The sequence below is a fragment of the Sceloporus occidentalis genome, unplaced genomic scaffold (assembly GCF_023333645.1).
Source record: "Sceloporus occidentalis isolate IW3139 unplaced genomic scaffold, rSceOcc1.0.p SCAF_6, whole genome shotgun sequence".
Taxonomy (NCBI): domain Eukaryota; kingdom Metazoa; phylum Chordata; class Lepidosauria; order Squamata; family Phrynosomatidae; genus Sceloporus; species Sceloporus occidentalis.
Genome location: NW_028316986.1, coordinates 93,884,907 through 93,902,227, shown reverse-complemented (window position 1 = coordinate 93,902,227; position 17,321 = coordinate 93,884,907). Strand labels below are relative to the sequence as shown.

General features: G+C 38.2%; 1 protein-coding gene across 1 annotated transcript in view; it reads left to right on the top strand.

Annotated features, from left to right (window-relative positions):
- LAMA2 (laminin subunit alpha 2) overlaps positions 1–17,321 on the top strand; it is a 609,129-nt gene that overhangs the window by 484,432 nt on the left and 107,376 nt on the right. The window contains exons 36-41 of the mRNA XM_089530405.1: positions 1,513–1,624; positions 3,651–3,813; positions 7,928–8,138; positions 10,497–10,613; positions 12,959–13,122; positions 13,980–14,118. Coding sequence (XP_089386531.1) covers positions 1,513–1,624; positions 3,651–3,813; positions 7,928–8,138; positions 10,497–10,613; positions 12,959–13,122; positions 13,980–14,118 — 906 coding nt within the window. The remainder of the gene's footprint in view (positions 1–1,512; positions 1,625–3,650; positions 3,814–7,927; positions 8,139–10,496; positions 10,614–12,958; positions 13,123–13,979; positions 14,119–17,321) is intronic.

The following is a 17,321-nucleotide window of genomic DNA, read 5'->3' as shown; positions in this document are numbered from 1 at the left end:
AATGCAATTTTATTTTCCTATTCCTGGTTAGTTGAGTATGTATAGCATGGAAAATAATCATCTTCAAACTAATTTAGGGTAAATAAAAGAGGCATTTCCATTAATATACAGAACAATTCATTTATTTTTCTCCTCTCTGTCCCCCAGTCTTGGAGTAAAAAAACAACAACATGCTGCTTGCAAGTTCACAGCATCATTTTTTACATTATCTTCTACCACTCTGAGTTACCTATGTGTGCTTGGTATACTGAGTGATGGCAATGGAAAAACGAAAGGTTGTTTCACCAAAACACCTTTAGGATAAAGTTATAAATCCAATTGTTAGTCCCAACTAGAGTTAATTTACTGAATCTATGGGAACTTACATAAATCAGCCCTTAAGTAAGTTCCATTGATTCTGCTCTAGTTGAGAGTTGCAATTAGATTTAGACCTATACGTCCTAAACATTGCTTGATAACACAATGCCCTTTTAGGAAGTAGAAGTGAATAATTATTTTCCTCTGGTTCCTGGTGGCAAGCATTTGCAGTGTACCCCGATACAGGCTTTCAGTAGACCTGCAAATGAAATCATCTGGAAAATGGGATTTAATCTCTCAGTATTAGGGGGACTTCTTCATTAATGCAAGAACAAAAACTCTGGGACCTTCAAGTTAAATCATTCACTTCTGCCCATGCTAGTGAAAGTAGAGATTTGCAAGGGATAATGTGAGTTGTATAGCTCCTTCTTACATCTCACCCAGGCAAAGAAACGCTAAACATATTCTGTTAAATATATAACATGCAATTTGGGGTCAGCTGAACTTTTTTTATTCTTAAGTAAATGTGATGCTAGTAAAGGCCAGTATTGTAAATTGAAGTTGCTATTATAGCAGACCCCAAGCAAAAAGGGGCATTCAAGAATGAGAAGTGGATGGGGAAGAAGTATAAACCCTCCACCAATTTTCAACAGTATTCCAACTCAGCCTCCCACCCCATGATTTAAGAGTAAAAAAGCAAGTTATTTTAAATGGTACATGGTGCATTTATTGTAGCGTGTTGTGTAGTGCCGTGAAGGGAATTCCAGTACAAAACACCTTATTCTTATTTAATTGTATTATAGTGATAATTATCTAAAAGGGACTGTGGAGTATGTCTTAAAGACATGATCTGGAGGCCTATTTGGCAGTATTGAAATCAGTAGTATAGAAGTGATTCATGAAACTCTTAAGATGAACCAAGTTTCAATAGGGTATGAGTGTGTAGTTTTGTTTTGGCCATGAGCATGGGTGGAACCATGTCTACCGTGCTTTCTAGGAGCTAAGAATGAAGCCTCTGGTGGCTCTTTAATGGTCGAAGTAGTAATAAAATGTAATTGTGTACTTGGGGAAGAGTGTGTGTCACTTCCAGTATATATGATCAATAATTCATCGATTGCCTTTTGCTTGGGGTAAGGTTTCCAAGTAACTTCAGACAGATGTAGTATCTCCCTGTCATGTTCATTAATTACACTTTTCTTTAATCTGTATTGCCAGGCGACCAAGGTGACAGCAGATGGGGAGCAAACCAGTCAGGATGCTGAGACAACTAATGAGAGAGCAAAGCTACTTGGACAGTTCATCAAGGGCACCCTCCAAGCTGCAGAAGGTATTGGAGAAAGGGGAGGAAATGCCAATAGTCTCTCAAGCAAAATGAAGCCGCACATTTTGGAAAAAAACAACACAGTGCATTGAACAAGAGTTCATAAACTGAAAGGAATCAGTTGCTTAACATACTGGGCTTCAGATGTGTGAAATTGGAGGAGATGCAGCCAAGTAATTGTACACTTCCTGCAGTCTAAAGGGTGTACTTTGCTATCATTGTGAATAGACAGGCAATTATGAGCATAGAACAACTAAATGTTTCCTTCAGAAACATTTTCTTCAGAAACATTTAGGGTTTATTTTTGAAGAACAGCTATTATGATTATATAACTAATGGGCAGCTTCTGCTATGCTCTTGTTTATTTTCAAGGCAGTAAAATTTCATTTAGGAGAAGAAAAAAAGGGGGGGACATCTATTTGTAGTTTCAGCCTTGTGCATTAAGAGTACACCTTTAATTTCTCAAGATGGCTTTAAAAATATGTTATTGCTTGCTGTTAATGAACAGCTACTTCTTAATGCTTCCAAACGACTACTAGCCATGTATATGTCCTGAGACTCAGCTAACTATGCTCTTGTAAGAATTTGATTTTGATTTTTAATTTGATTCTTTAATATTTCAACTTCAAAATGCAATTGAGAGCCATGGCATGTTTGTGTGTGTGTAGGGGGAGGGGGGGTTAACAGACCTTTGCATAGGAGTAAGGTAAGGATAGTCTTCTTCTCTAGGAAGCTCATAGCATGCATTTTTCTTTGGTTACTTCTTTCTTTTTTGGTGCTGTTTTACATCTTTTCCAGATCTTGATCTACCTGTCTATGTGTGCACCAGCATACAAAAACAGTGGGTTTATCAACCAGCTGTTTGATGAGATTGGGAGGGAAGAGAATGAATTAAATCCAGTGACCCTTCCCCTTAAAAAGAGACAAAAACAGGCAATTGTTCCATGTGTAGAGTCCTGTACAGAGTAAAGAAATACTGGAGATAACAGCCTAAATATTATATAGAGAACAAGGCAAATAGCATAAGAATCCAACAGTGGAAGGAAAACAATCTTTAAAAGTCAGATAGGGGAATGGCCCATTGACTTAATGTCTAATGCACAGAGCATGGGAAATAAATAGAATGAACTTGAACTCTTAGCACAGCAAAGCAAATATGATATTACTGTATATACTCATCTATAAGTCTAAAAAATTATGTCCAAAAATTGACCTCAAAATCCCAGGTTGACTTATTTACGAGTCAATATGGTAAAGTGAAAGCAGCTCTTTCAGATTTCCCCATGTGGTCAGGAGATAGTTTCTTTTTCTCTTGAGCCAAAGCAGAAAGAGTCCTAGGTGATTGATTGCTTTTAAACAGAGTCCCTTTCCCGCCCACTCTTGCTGCTTCTGTATGGGGAGTCAAGGGTGAAACCAAAGTTGAAATGCTGAAGCAAAAAGCAGTTAGATTCCCTCTTGCTGTGTGCATACACACACACACTGAAGGAGCCTCCAAGTTTTACCCTCAACCTCCATGGATCATGAAAAAATCCATAATCTTGGCCCCCAAACCTGCCCTGACATATACATGAGGTTGACTTATATTCGAGTATATATGGTAATAGGCATCACTGAAACCTGCTGGGATGAGTCCCATGATTGGAATTTAGTAACAGAGGGGTGTAGCCAATTTTAGAGAAATATACCAAGCAGGAAGAGAAGTGGAGTAGCGTTATACATTAAGGATGTGTACACCTGTGAGATCCATGACTAAATCCTGGAAGCCAAGTTGAGAAGATCTGGGTAAGAATTAAGGAAGAGAGACAACAAGAAAGGTTGGGGGATCTACTAGAGACCTCCAAACCAGAGAACTTGGATGATGCCTTCCTGGAACTCATGACCACATATTCTGAAATGAGAGACGTAGTAGTAATGGGAGATTCCATCTATCCTAGGCTAACACTCAAAAGTGCCTTGTAGAAGAAATATGAAAAGAGGAAAATCACCAGAGAAAACCACTTTGTTGATGTATGTAATTGTCACTTTTCTTCAGCTGCAAATGATACTGCTTTAAAACTCAATGAGACACTTGGAGTCCCAGATAAAACCATTGACAAAAGCCTTAAAGAAATACAGAGTGATGTTGACAAAATGATGGCAGAGCTCAGGAAGAGAAGACTGGATACACAAGAAGAGGCTGCCCAAGATGAATTAGAGTGAGTAGTAAAGCTATCAATATATATGAACTGGTAACTGAACTCATTCTAAAGAGAGTAGGATTTGAAATTTCCATGGTAGTTGCAATGGCAAAAGAGACTGAAATAGTAAGAGTTTTATTTTCTGAGTCTGAATAGCCAGAAAGTAATGTTACAGGTGTCAAATATGTCTTGCACCAAGGGAGATTTACAAAGGCTAGGTTGCATAGACATTTTGGATGCTCAGTCTCCAGATTTTGTCTACAGTATTCTGGAAGCCTTGAAAGAAAGAAACAAAGAAAGAATACCATACAGGAAACAGTGATCATTTGAAGTTTTTTTCTTTACCATTCTGTTCTTACTGGCATTCTGTTGTTTATTTTTTCTTTTTCTAAATTATATTCTCAAAGCAGTTTACAAATTATTAAAATCAGAATAGTGTATATTCAAGACCATACAAAAATCATGTGTGTGTGTGTAATTTGGAAAAGAATAATTAAATAATTTATAGAGTTAAAACATTTAAAATTCATTTTAAAAATAATATAAACTCAATAAAACAGCACTACACACCATTAGCAGCCCACCACAATCAATTCCTAAAGCCTGACAGAATGAGAAAGTCTATATTTGCTTACAGAAGGAGAATGAAGAGGAGCCATCCTAGCCTCCATGCAGAGGGAGTTCCAAAGTCTAGGAATAGGAATAATCACCAAGGACCTTATCGCACACACAAATTTAAACGTTCTAGGGACTGGAGGAGGACGCTCGTGTGCGCGCGCGGCCGCCCAAAAACGGATTTTATCGCACACGAAGGCGTCCTCCGAGAGGCCCCGTTCCGTCCCCCGGCGCGCACCCGTTCGCGTCCAGTCCTGACGGGCGCCATTTTTTGCCGACAGAAGGTAATCCGTCAGGCAAAAATCACGCCCATCAGGACTGGACGTGAACGGGTGCGCGACGGGGGACGGAACGGGGCCTCTTGGAGGACTGAATTGTGTGCGATAAAATCCGTTTTTGGGCGGCCGCGCGCGCACACGAGCGTCCTCCTCCAGTCCCTAGAACGTTTAAATTTGTGTGTGCGATAAGGTCCCAAGAGGGCCTCTCCCTTGTTGCCACCAAACAAGCCGGAGAAGATAGTGGGACAGAGAAAGGGGCTTCTCCTGGGGATCTTATAGTTCAAAAAGGCTTGCATAAGGCAATATGGGCCTTGAAATAGCTCGGGCCCATGCATATTGTCTTGACAGAGGATCTAGTGATTAAGGAAGGAGGCTACCCCTCTTCTCCTCCATATGAAGTAGCTCTTTTATCAGTCTTTTATAATTATGTTATTTCCATTTTGACTTATATCAGAACACATATTCAGTTCACTTTCTAGTTCTAATTATAAACGTTTCTCTTGAAAATCAGTGACCCTAGAGAATGGGGTGAGTTGTTGTGTAGGGAGGTGATGGTGATGATGAGAACCCTCAAGGTTAGGTAGAGGGATCTTCCGTGGAAATCAGCCCCTCGTGAAAAAATTCTCTGTCTGATTTTTAAGGTTTGTTCTCTTTTCCTCTCATCCCTCTCATCAAATTCAGGGTAGTTCTCCAGCCTTCAGGAAATGGGCCAGCATACGTTTTAGAAAAGGGGAGAGTAAGGAAATAAAATTATAATGGTTGAAGAAAAGAGATATTACTGTATTTTGATGAGAAATGGATGAGAAATGGGGCTTTCAAAGATTCACACATCTGTTTCTTTCTCTCTTAATCTCAAAAATGGGATTGGAGTGTGCATGTGCTCAGGCATACATATCTATGAAATTATGGTTGGATGGGGAGATATAAATATAGATATTAGCTTGGTTCTTGTAAGGCTGTTAATGCAGTCACCTAATTAACGTTTAAATGACAATTTGGTGTGGATGTAATAGTTTATTCTTATGAAATCCTTGCATAATCTATAAAGTAGGAAGGAAGTTCAAGTGAAACACAAAAATATTGGCTTTAATAAAGTCTCACCAATGCAAAACTGGAACTCATTACTTTAAACCCTACTGCTTTGAGGAAATCTTACTTCAATGTAAGGAACTGGCAAGTAGATTTTTGCCCCCCATGCATTGCTTACAATGGATATTGAGAAAACCTAACAGGAAGATAACTCCCCAGCTGTAAAGCTCAGTAAACATGCTTTCTTTTGCCCTGAGTAGGCACAAGAATCTAGGATGTGGTGGTTTATCTACTTATCTTCCCCCTAGAGACCTCTGTTTGGAAGTGTGCTAGGTAGATTGCAGGTATAAATGACAGATGTCTTTGTGTGTGTGATTTAATACTAGACTCATAAACAGTGTCATATATTATTCATTTATATTTTCAGTTCAGTCTTTTTATCTCAAATATTATAAGTAATAAAAGTCTTCCCTATTACAGTAATGTGTATAGATGACCAGAGAGAGTTTTTACTCCATTGTTTTATGATATATATATTAAAGAATACAGATTTAATGTCAGAGTCCATATTTCAAAGGCTGTGCTATTGTCATTTATAATGTTGGTATGCCAAAAAACACCAGTGAACAACTTGATGAAGTCGACTAAGTAGAGTTATTAAGTCACATGATTTATTAGAAATAGTATAAGGAAAAGAGTATAGACAGCTAGTAGAAAAATTATGTCTTTAGGGTAAATTTATATCTTTGAATTGTCCTCCAGTACAAAATTTGGCTCAACTCTTTATATTAAAAAAATCCTGCTTGTTTTCATTCTGGTACTCTACACAATCAAGCCAGAATTAAGTGGAACAGAGTCTAGAAATCATCAAATCACTATTGCATATTTTCTTATTTCCAGAGTGGGCAACTACAACAGGGGCTGTATCAAATATCTAACCCACAGTTTGCTACACTATCAGTTCTGCTGCCAAACATGGCCTGAGATGTAACCTACAAGTCACTTTGAATGTGCACTTTTATTTTGGGTAGATTTTCAACAGTTTGAATCCGGAAGTTAGAAGGGTTGGAAGAGCTGTTTTAACGACCAAAAAAAAAGAAAAAAAAGAGTGACGTATAACATCAATATCTAACACTGCAAACATTGAAAAACTAGGTGACACTCACAAAGTCCTTTTGTTTTACATAGTTATAAACCTCTGGTAGGCGTTATCAGCAGTCTTGGCAGCTTTCCCAGACAGATACCCAATGCCAGAGAGTCTGTTTGGTCCTCCAATGATAAAGATGGCTCTGGGAGTGTTCCTAAGCTCTTACTGGCGGAGTGCAACCCCTTCTAGGGAAGGTTGCTTATGCATTTCCTGGACCCAAGAACCACACAGCCACAGTGCTTCTATCTTATCAAGATTCAGCTTCAATCCACTGGCCCTCCTCCAGTCCATTACAGCATCCAGGCACTAATCCAGTAGCTGCACAGCTCTGATAACAAGGAGAAGCAGAGTTGGGTATCATCAACATACTAATGGTACCCTATCGCAAAACACTTTATGACCTTTCCCAGCAATGTCACATAGATGTTGATCAGTTTGAGAAGGCAAGATGGAGTCTCAGCTTAATATCTATGGAGCTGAACAGGTAGCCCCAATGCTACTATTTGTACCGGCAGATAGGACCAGAACCACTATAACACAGTGCCTCTTACTCCCATCTGATAGTGCCAGCCCAGTAAGATGTCATGATCAATTGTACCAAAAGTCAGACAGATCAACAAGGTAGCACTCCCCCAGTCTTTCAACCAGACTGCTTTGTCAATCAGAGTGAGTTAGTGTGATTCGGTACTGTGCCCTGGCCTGAAAACAAACTGAAATGGGTATGTATTATATGTTTCTTCCAATTGTGTAATCACCAATTAAGATGTTCTTGAAGAAAGAGATTGTCTAGACGTATTGCAGTTCATCTTCAAGCTAGGACACATCAGTGAATCACCATTTGACTAGAACTCCCAGGTGACAAACAGCTGGGTGTGCTACATCTTATCACAGGTATAAATTACTGTGCAAAAATAAAACAATAAAACAGAATAGCCTTGTCCAAGGGCATACAATCTAATTTAATACCTTTAATGTATTTTAATAATTTATAATGGGTTTATGTCCATTTTAAAAATGACATCATAAGAATGTAGGATAAAGTGTTGTATATGGTGTATTACAGAGCAGCAGAAGCCCTGTTGAAGCGAGTGAATAAGTTGTTTGCAGATCCATGGAAGAAAACAGAAGGGCTCAAGAATGAAGTGAGAGACAAACTATCAGACTACCAAGATAAAGTTGATGATGCTCTGGACCTACTGAGAGAAGCAACCAAAAAAATTAGGGAGGCAGATAGGTTATCTGCAATCAACCAAAGAAACATGACAGCGGTGGAGGTAGGTGTCTGATCACAAGGGCTGAGATCCTGTATGACTACTTCATCTCTGTGTTCAACCCATGCTTGTGTTGCTGGAGTGCACTTTTGTGTCAATCAGTGGCCAATGCAGGCAGGAAATCCCAAACATGATTCAATTGTGGTTTAGGGGGAAAGAACTGCCACTGATTGATCATGATTGTTCCCTGACACCATCCGCTGAGGTTACACACAAAGGAGGGATTGAATAATGAGGTAGTAGATAAACTTGTACAACAACCTTAAAAGTACATACACTGGTGTTATGGGAGCTTACACCAGAATAAGTCACCATCAGGTTGCTGGCCAAGATCTCCTTCTTTAATTGTTTTTTCGGATAGTGTAAGCCAAAGTGGACTGTGAAACAGAAAAAAAAAATATTATTTTTGTTCTTCTCTTGAAATCATAAAACTTCTTCCTGGTCCTGAAAAAGCAGAAGTTAGCAAAATCTTGACAGCTTTGTTGACACAGTGGTCCAGTTGAACAACTCAACAAGCCTGGGAACTCTAGGATCCATGACATGTAGTGTACAGACAGCATGCTGATGCACTCTAGAACAGCTAAAAAGATCATGGAGCTTTTCTCTGTGATTTTGTTTACTATTCTGTCCAAACACGGACACAACTGAGGTTCTGGCTTATTCTTCCTCAACAAATCAGAGAAATAAACCTTGAAACTAATCCTGGATATTTTGTTGTGGGCAGTAGTTGTGTCCATGTTTAAACAACACAGCAAACAAAGTTATGCAGTTTGTTTAGCTGCTTCTGATATACCAACACGCTGCTCACAAGCATTTGGCTTGATGTGCATATAATCTCTGCCATGTGTTAATTCCTAGTTAGACACTAAATTAAATCAATGTAATTTCTATTGATGTGAGGAATAGAGAGAAATTTAAATTTTGCTCTAATGAATAGTTCAGTTAAAATATGCATATAATATAAGTGGTAGATAGTAGTCCAAACAGACAAAACATAGATATGGCCCCAAACAACCATTTTTTAAAATTATCTGTTGAGAAATATTCAGATACACCCCCCCACACACACACACACACACAGAGTGAGAGAGAGAGAGAGAGAATCTTGAGCATTGGTACTTTCTCTTTCTGTTTTATTCCCAAGTAAGGGATTAAGTGGCCATATGCAAATTCAGATTATAAATCAAAATACCATATATCTGTTGTAGTTAGTAGCTGGTGTGAATGATTTCCTTTGATTTAATTTTAATTGCAAGTCTTGAAAGCACATTACACTGTTCATTAACAAGTGCTTAGACATGAAAGTAAAAGCAAAGTCAAACTCAAATAAAGATAAACGTTTCAGCTTCTTGTTTATGTCTCTCAGTCATTCTATGCCTAAAGGCTCGTATTAGTCCTGTGCTGATAGTTTTCATGAAATGCGTGGAGGACCTAAAGAGCTATCTACTGTATTATTATATCCTAAAGGTAGAACTAAGTTTCTTTGTGACAATTATACTATAATATAATTTTACAATGTTTGATATACAGTGGGTCCTTGATATCTGCTGGGTTTTGGTTCTGTGGATAGCCATTTTTTCACAAAACAGTCTCACAATTAACATGGAGAGGGCAGGGTTAAAATGCTTCTTCTCTTTATATCTTTAGCCTATTTGGTGGTGGCGGTGTGTGCTGTACAGTGACCCTAAGGCAAATCTGTTGTGGGGTTTTCTCTGTAGCATTTGTTTCTTCTGAAGCTGAGAAAGTGTGACTTGCCCAAGGGCACTCAGTGGATTTTCATGGCTGAGCCTGGTTACAAACTCTAGGCTACCAAGTTGTAGTCCAGTTCTCAAACAACTATACCATTTTTTAAAAACCCGAATAAGATTACATATACACCACACTTCCTGATTCCTGGACTTATGTAGCATCGCAATATCTCAACCAATGGAGAAAGATGTTTGAGAAACCCATGTTGGCAACAGGTTTTCTCCCTGGTTTCATTTTCTGTGACACTTGGAATAAATATACAAAAGTATTTTTAAAAATACTGTGGAGTCTATACCATGATGTAATTCCTTAAATCTTGTCCCTAAAACATAGTAAGTTCACCAAAGTAACATTTGTGCTGGGTGTAGGAAAGAGGAATGAGATAAATAAATGGACATGGAATTCTATTAATTTCTAGTATTAAAAAGGATGGCAGTCCACAGATTTCTTCCATACATTTTCCTATATTTCATAAGACAAATGAAGAAATTCCCATCAAACCAAAAAACAATAATTGAAACTGGATATTTTTTTGTATGTAAAATCTTGTGAGAAAAGAAACTCATATGCATTTTGAACTGTTTTCCTCATACGATCAAACACAATCTATAGAAAAAGAAGCAAGCTGTAGAAGATGGACAGAAGGAAGCTGAAAACACTATAAAAGAAGGAAATGACATCCTTAATGAAGCTAATGACCTTGCAAATGGAATCAATTTAGCTGCGGAGGTAAATATATTTGGGAAATGGGCAGATTTCTATAAAACGGAAGTAGAAATTAAAAAGAAATCAAAATTAATAATCCTGTATTTTTAAATTGCTTTATAATTTTACCGTATACATCACAAAGTTGGTAAATATTCTGAAATGTGGAGGAAGCAGATTTTGAAGTAATTTGTTGTTGTTATGTGCCTCAAAGTCATTTTTCACTTATGTCAACCCTAAATTAACCTATCATAGGGTTTTATTGGCAAGTTTCCTCAGAGGAGGTTTGCCATTGCCATCCACTGATGTTACCTCATTTGGGGCCTGAAAAGTTCATAAAACTTCAAAAAGTTCTCTTTTCCCCCCATGCAAAATAACAATTGGTAACTTTTGTTTTTCTTGTTTCAAATGGCAAGAAATATTTGCTTGTTTCTTTTTATCATTACTTTTGGGGAACTAAAAATGAAAGATGTCCTGTAATGAGTTCAACTACTAATCACTATTTTAAAAATAACTTTTCAAGCTCTTGATAAAAGGGGTTTCAACTAGGAAAGGACTAAAGATGGATCCCAGCCAATTTTCAAATGTCTTGCAATCAGTAGGAGTGAACTCTGCTACCCATGATGAGGCTCTCACATTTGAGGGTGGCTAACAAATGTTTGTGGCACTGCTAGATTTTGGGGGGCAGGACCCTGTTTAGTCCACAAGGCAAAGGCAAGGAATCTCGGGGTGAGAATGCTGCCTTCAAGCCAGTAATCCTTGGAAATAGTATTATCCTTGGGATCATTTGGGGAGATGAGAGGTAGGAAATACTTTGAAAACGGAAGTGATAAAGATCACTGATAATGGCATCACTGGCACTAATGTGTTCCCAAAGGCATTTCTGGGAAGAAAAGAAAAATGTCCCCATGTGTGCATGGGGACAGCCATCTTTTTTGTGCCTATATGCAACATTGTTTCCATCAGAGGTATTTAAATTTTAAGGTCACATTTTCAAATTGTCCAACAACACATCTCCAAGGGGCTTGCATTTTTAGAAGTGGAAAAGACAAGTATGAGAAGAATGGGGCAAAAAAATTCCTGAAGCCACCTATGAAATGTACATAGTTCCCCGGACATGAAGATATGATTTTTTCAACTATCACTTAATAATACATCTCATTTGGTTGCAGCAAGGCAGACTGAAAGAATGCTACTCATCACTATTTTCAGAATACATAGCCTGCACTCTGCATTAGTTTTCAGAATATAAAATTTTCAGACCACTTTCACAGTCTTCCCTATATTTGCTTCAGTTGCCCTTCCCTCAGTTTGAATTATATTGGCCTGAAAATAAGTATTTCCTGGAAATTAAGAAAAGAAACTAAAGTAAGTAGTAAGATGATACTTTTAATTTCAAGAGATGAATGTATTTAAATTTACTAAGTAAAGGTACATACCAATCACAAGGTATAGGGAGAAAGCAGAAGGGTTGAAAAAGGGAAGAAGGGTTGAAAAAGAAAGGAGAAGATATAAGGATAGGTTATGGAAAATAGGGGAAGAAGAGGGAGAAGAAAGGGAACTGAGAATAAGAAGGATAAAGCAGGTGTAGAGGATGGTAAGAGAAGATAAAGGAAGAGGAAAAAGAAAAGTAGGGAATAAACAAAAGGGGGATTAGGTGAAGGTTAAAAGAGAGAGAAGAGGTAAGGATAGAAGATTAGTAAGAGACTGAGAAAAATCTCCTCTCTCTGTCTCTCTCTCTTCCCTTTACCACCAGCATATCCAAGGTTTATGGGTTGCAAAACGGAGTAGAAACCTCCCTCTCCCCTTCATCCCAGGATTTCCAAGGCTCATGGTTTGCAAAACAGGCTGAGGAATAACACACAGCAAGAGAGAGAGAGAGCACACCGGGACTCAAACAGGGAGCTGTTTAAAGATCCCTGGCTATGAAGGAAGGGTGGGCACTTCTTTTAGGAACTTTATAAGCAGTATTAGCTTATTGCCCCATATATAAGTCTACCCAAGATTTTGGAGTCCATTTGGGGGCATATATTTCTTGACTTACAATCAAATACATATGGTAATCGCTTAAATCCATTTTATATTTTCTTCTCATATTCCATTAATTCATTACATATGAATTAACCTGCAACTGTTCCATCTCATCTCTGAAGTCAAGGTAGTATGAAGCCTAGCTAACATATGGATGGAAAGCCACTTGGAAATCTAAATTATATGGCTTCAAATTGTTGTAATAGATGGATGGACAGATGGATGGATGGATAATTAATTAATTAATTAATTAATTAATTAAAATATTTCATTAAAATATGTGAGAGGGGGCTCCTCAGTTCACTTGCTAAAATACATTTCTCTTATATGCTTCTTAGTATGTAGAAGATGTTCGGAACAAAATAAGTCCAATGTCTAATGATTTAAGGCATAAAATTGATGATCTGTCTCAAGACATCAAAAACCGAAAGATTCCTGAAAAAGTCCTACAAGCAGAGTCTCATGCTGCCCAGCTGAATGATTCATCTAATATACTGGATGGGTATGATAACCATGACTTTGTTATTTCAAATTAATTGTTTTTTATTTATTAATTATTGTTATTTCAAACTCAAATTAATTGCATTGTAGAATTCAATACTAGGCAGAAGTAAAGATTATGCTTAAAATATGGCTATTCTTTTTATTCTAAACTAAGTTTATTCTTCTGTCTTCTGTATGCCAGGAAGTGAGAGGGTGGCTGATTCCACACTCTGGAATTCCCTTCCACAGGAGGCTAGACTGGCCCCCTCTCTGCTCTCCTTTCGCCAGCAGGCAAAGACCTTTTTGTTTAAGTAGGCTTTTAATGTGTAAGCAAGGAGGCTTCTTATTGCTGTGGGTGGTGGTGGTGTCTTATTCATTTTTTAAAATTGTGTATGTTTTTTAAAATAATGTTATATTATTTAAAATGTTATGATTTTGTTGTGAAAGTAGTATTGTTGGGTTTTAATTGATTTCTTTTGTGATCCACCTTGGATCTCACTCTGGGACAAAGGTGGCATATAAATGAAATAAATAAATAGTCTTTGTCAGAATAACAACAGTTCAAATGTTCTCAAATACAAAATAAATGGGGAGTTCAATCTGCGACCCTCAGTCTTGTCTTCAGTAAAGAGCTGAAACAAAAAGAGGGGAGCTTATGGCGACTTGGAACACTATTGGAAACGAAAGAATGCATGATCACTGTGTCATTTGACAGGATGTCAGTGTTTCATTTTCTGAAACCACAGCTCCCTTGGGCAGCCTTCAGTCTCCCATACTCTCTTTTATGGTTGGAATCAACCTGCAGGTTCAAACTAACAATACACATTTAACTAGTAGAGAAGTTTCTTGACTTTTGTGCATTTTATATCCTAACAGAATCCTTGATGAAGCTAAAAACCTCTCCTTCAATGCCACAGTGGCTTTTAAAGCCTACAGCAATATCAAGGACTATATTGTTGAAGCTGATGGGATTTCCAAAGATGCTAAAGCTCGTGCCAATGAAGCAATACGACTGGTAAGAGAAAATACAGTTTGCTTAAAGGGGGGGGGGGGGAGGATTGGGGGAGAAAGCCAGCATATTTACCACCATCTTCCTTCCAGTGCCCAGAATATGACAGTCCCCCATGATCTGCAAATGCATATTTATCAGGTCCCATCTGTCCATAGTGGAATGGTGTTCATAGACTTTGGAATAATTCCATTGCTGATTTGTACTGAGTCTCCATCTGCCCTGCATAGTTAGAGTAGATTGCATGGTTAAGTACAGGACTATGGATGGTACTTCCCACTCTGTGTAATCATGAATCATCAGCACACTATGTAACCACAATCTTTCCTAATCACCCGGATTCAGATGGTCTGAGTACCATAGCACAATATGAATTTAAGGAAATCGGTGGAAATTTTAGACATTTTGGAAAAGTTTGTTTGTTTATAATGGCTCTGGTTTGTGATGAAAAGCCAGAAAACAAAATAGATGAGCTCAAGGGACTATGGTTATTGAATACCCGTCAGACAAACAATGAACCACTGGAACTATCATAAAGAAAACCACCTGTACCAGCACATCCATGCTTGAGAACAGGGTTACATAAAGGTATTTCAAAGAGTGTCACAAAATATGATATTCTACAGATATCAAAAAGTTAAGGATGGCTCGCTAATTAAATTTCTTAAGATCTTGTTGAAAATTGTTTTTCAAAACAAAGGGCAAGTAACAAGAAAGCAGCCCATCTCATAATGTTGTTTTTAAGCAATCAGTTTGCTAGGATATTGTAACCTTTAGAGAACACTAGCTGTTGAGAGGTTTTTACTTTTTAAAAAACCTTTTTCTTCTTTAGTTCTGGTTAAATTTTTGCTGTTAAATGGTTTTTGTATTACTCTTATGTGCTGTCTATTGCCCAAAACACAGTGGACCAGATTTTTCTTTTCTTTTCCACACACTCCCCTGTTTTTTCTCTCTTTGATAGTCCTCTCCCTATTTCTTTGTATTGAAACTAGAAGCAGTCAACAGTAAAAAATAAAAATGAAACTACCAATCTTTACACTCTCAAAAAGAATGTTACCAGAAAAATAAACTGTGTTAACATATGACAGACACTTCCCTCTTGTGCTTTATATGATGGATCCCTCTTTCCTTTCAAAGCAAATTAATCACAAATTAGATATTTCAAATTTTCAACTGAATTTACATACCCCATTACTTGCCTGGATGGTGATGGTAACCTAGATTCTATCACAATAAAAGATCCAATTATGAGTTCAACATCCAATTTTATTTTTAAAAAATAAATAGACTTGAAAATATGAGGAAGACGCATGTCTGGTGAAATGCAACATTAATCTGGTGAAAAACAGGTGAAAAGCAGTTCAGTGTTTTATGTGGTGCATATCTAATTATTTTTCCAACAGTATTCCTTCTTTATTAGTGTTGATTGCTGTTCAGTGCAACAATTCTATACTTTATTAATTATGAGCAAAAAAATCCATTAATTTATATAAGTTCCTATTCTCTATTAATAATTATAATAATAATAATTAATTATTTTATATCGCCTTTCCAACAGATCACGGTGGTTTACAAAAATGCATAAACAATTACATAAGAAATACACAGCTAAAAATTCACCCCCTTACCTTAATTAAATACATTTAAATTAATCAAAATACGGTTAAATTAATTACATTAAAATATATTAAAATATACCCTCCCCTACCAGCCAAATGTACTGGCCCTTGTCATTGTGCCCCCCGAAATGGCTCCCCCAAAGGGGCAACCCCCCCCTTTGGTGTCATGCTCCTTTGGTGGTGGGCCCACCAGTGACGGGCCCACCGCAGCAGGCACCCAGCCGTTATCCCCTTTGCAAGGGGAACAGGTGTTCCTGGCTGGGTACCTGGGGCCTGGTCCTGGCAGGAAGTAGTCTGAGGCCAGCAGTCCACCAGGTGAGATGGAGTGTATGCAGGTAGCAAGCAGCACGTCCACACAGCAGCAGGAGGTACTACACATCTCTTTCCTGGGGTGGTGGAGTGGCCTGCTGTTCTCTCCTCTTCCCCCATTTTGTGCTTAATATTACATAGCAAGGCTTACATAAGTCTTGCATTTACTCATAATCACATGGTAATTCCCATTTTTCATTTCTTCTACTTTTAAATTGTTGGCGGCACAGTATTTTGTTTTTTCATTTCTCTTTTTTATTTGACTTAGTAGGGTTCTGACTTTTAAAGTGAACTCACATTATTACAGATCTCATTATTGCTGCTCCAAAAAGTTAGGAAGTTTCATACATTTTTCTGCTGAAAAAAGTGTAAGACATGTATGTAGAGTATCATATATGATTAAGGTATATGTATCTGTTTTGCTCTATGTATATACACTGCATACATCATGAGGCAAATCACAACTTCTACTTGTTGTGAACACACACCTTCTACAATATGTCAAGTGTTTTTCTACACAGCAATGTTTAAAATATGTAAAGTTATCCATAAATGTGGATTACAGCCAAATCATCTGAAATTTCCATGATATGCTGGCTATCATGCACAATATGTTTTCATTGCATGGCAGTCATAGTGATCCATATGCTGAGTGTAGATCAATACACTCCTGCTTTAGCAGTGTAAAATGTCACATCACAGCACATCAGCACTGCATAAATAGTAATCTTTGCCTGGGAGGGCGGTGCCACAATAAGACATGAGCCATATGTGGAGGAAAGGCCACAACTTTATTCACGCAAAACCAGCAGCCAAAAGGTAGGGTTGGCCAAAAGCATGAGGTCTGGATCATCGTACAACCCGCTGTTGTAAGATACTGGCCAGTCATATATCAGCAAGATATCGAGATGAGCTAGGGGCTGATGGAACACCCTCTCATATCCATGCAACCTAGTGATTGCATTCAAATTAAATCCCCTAGTCACCGGGAAGCGGTGTCATGTTATGGCCTCCGCAATGGCCACAACGCATGTTCTCGTCGCTTCCGTGTCCCATAGGGACTCCCGATACAGTGCTATGCAACCATATAGACCATGACCACCAGATCCAGACCCTCTGCTGCCGCCCCAAAGTTGTGACAAACACCAACACCCTGGCGGAGGGCGGGTGGGGGAGCCAAGCAGCAAATGGCACCATGCACTGGGCAACTGGGCCTAAATAGGCCATGCCCAGGGGGTTGCTGGGAAAGGAGTTGCCCCGCCTCCAGAGCAGCCGAACCAA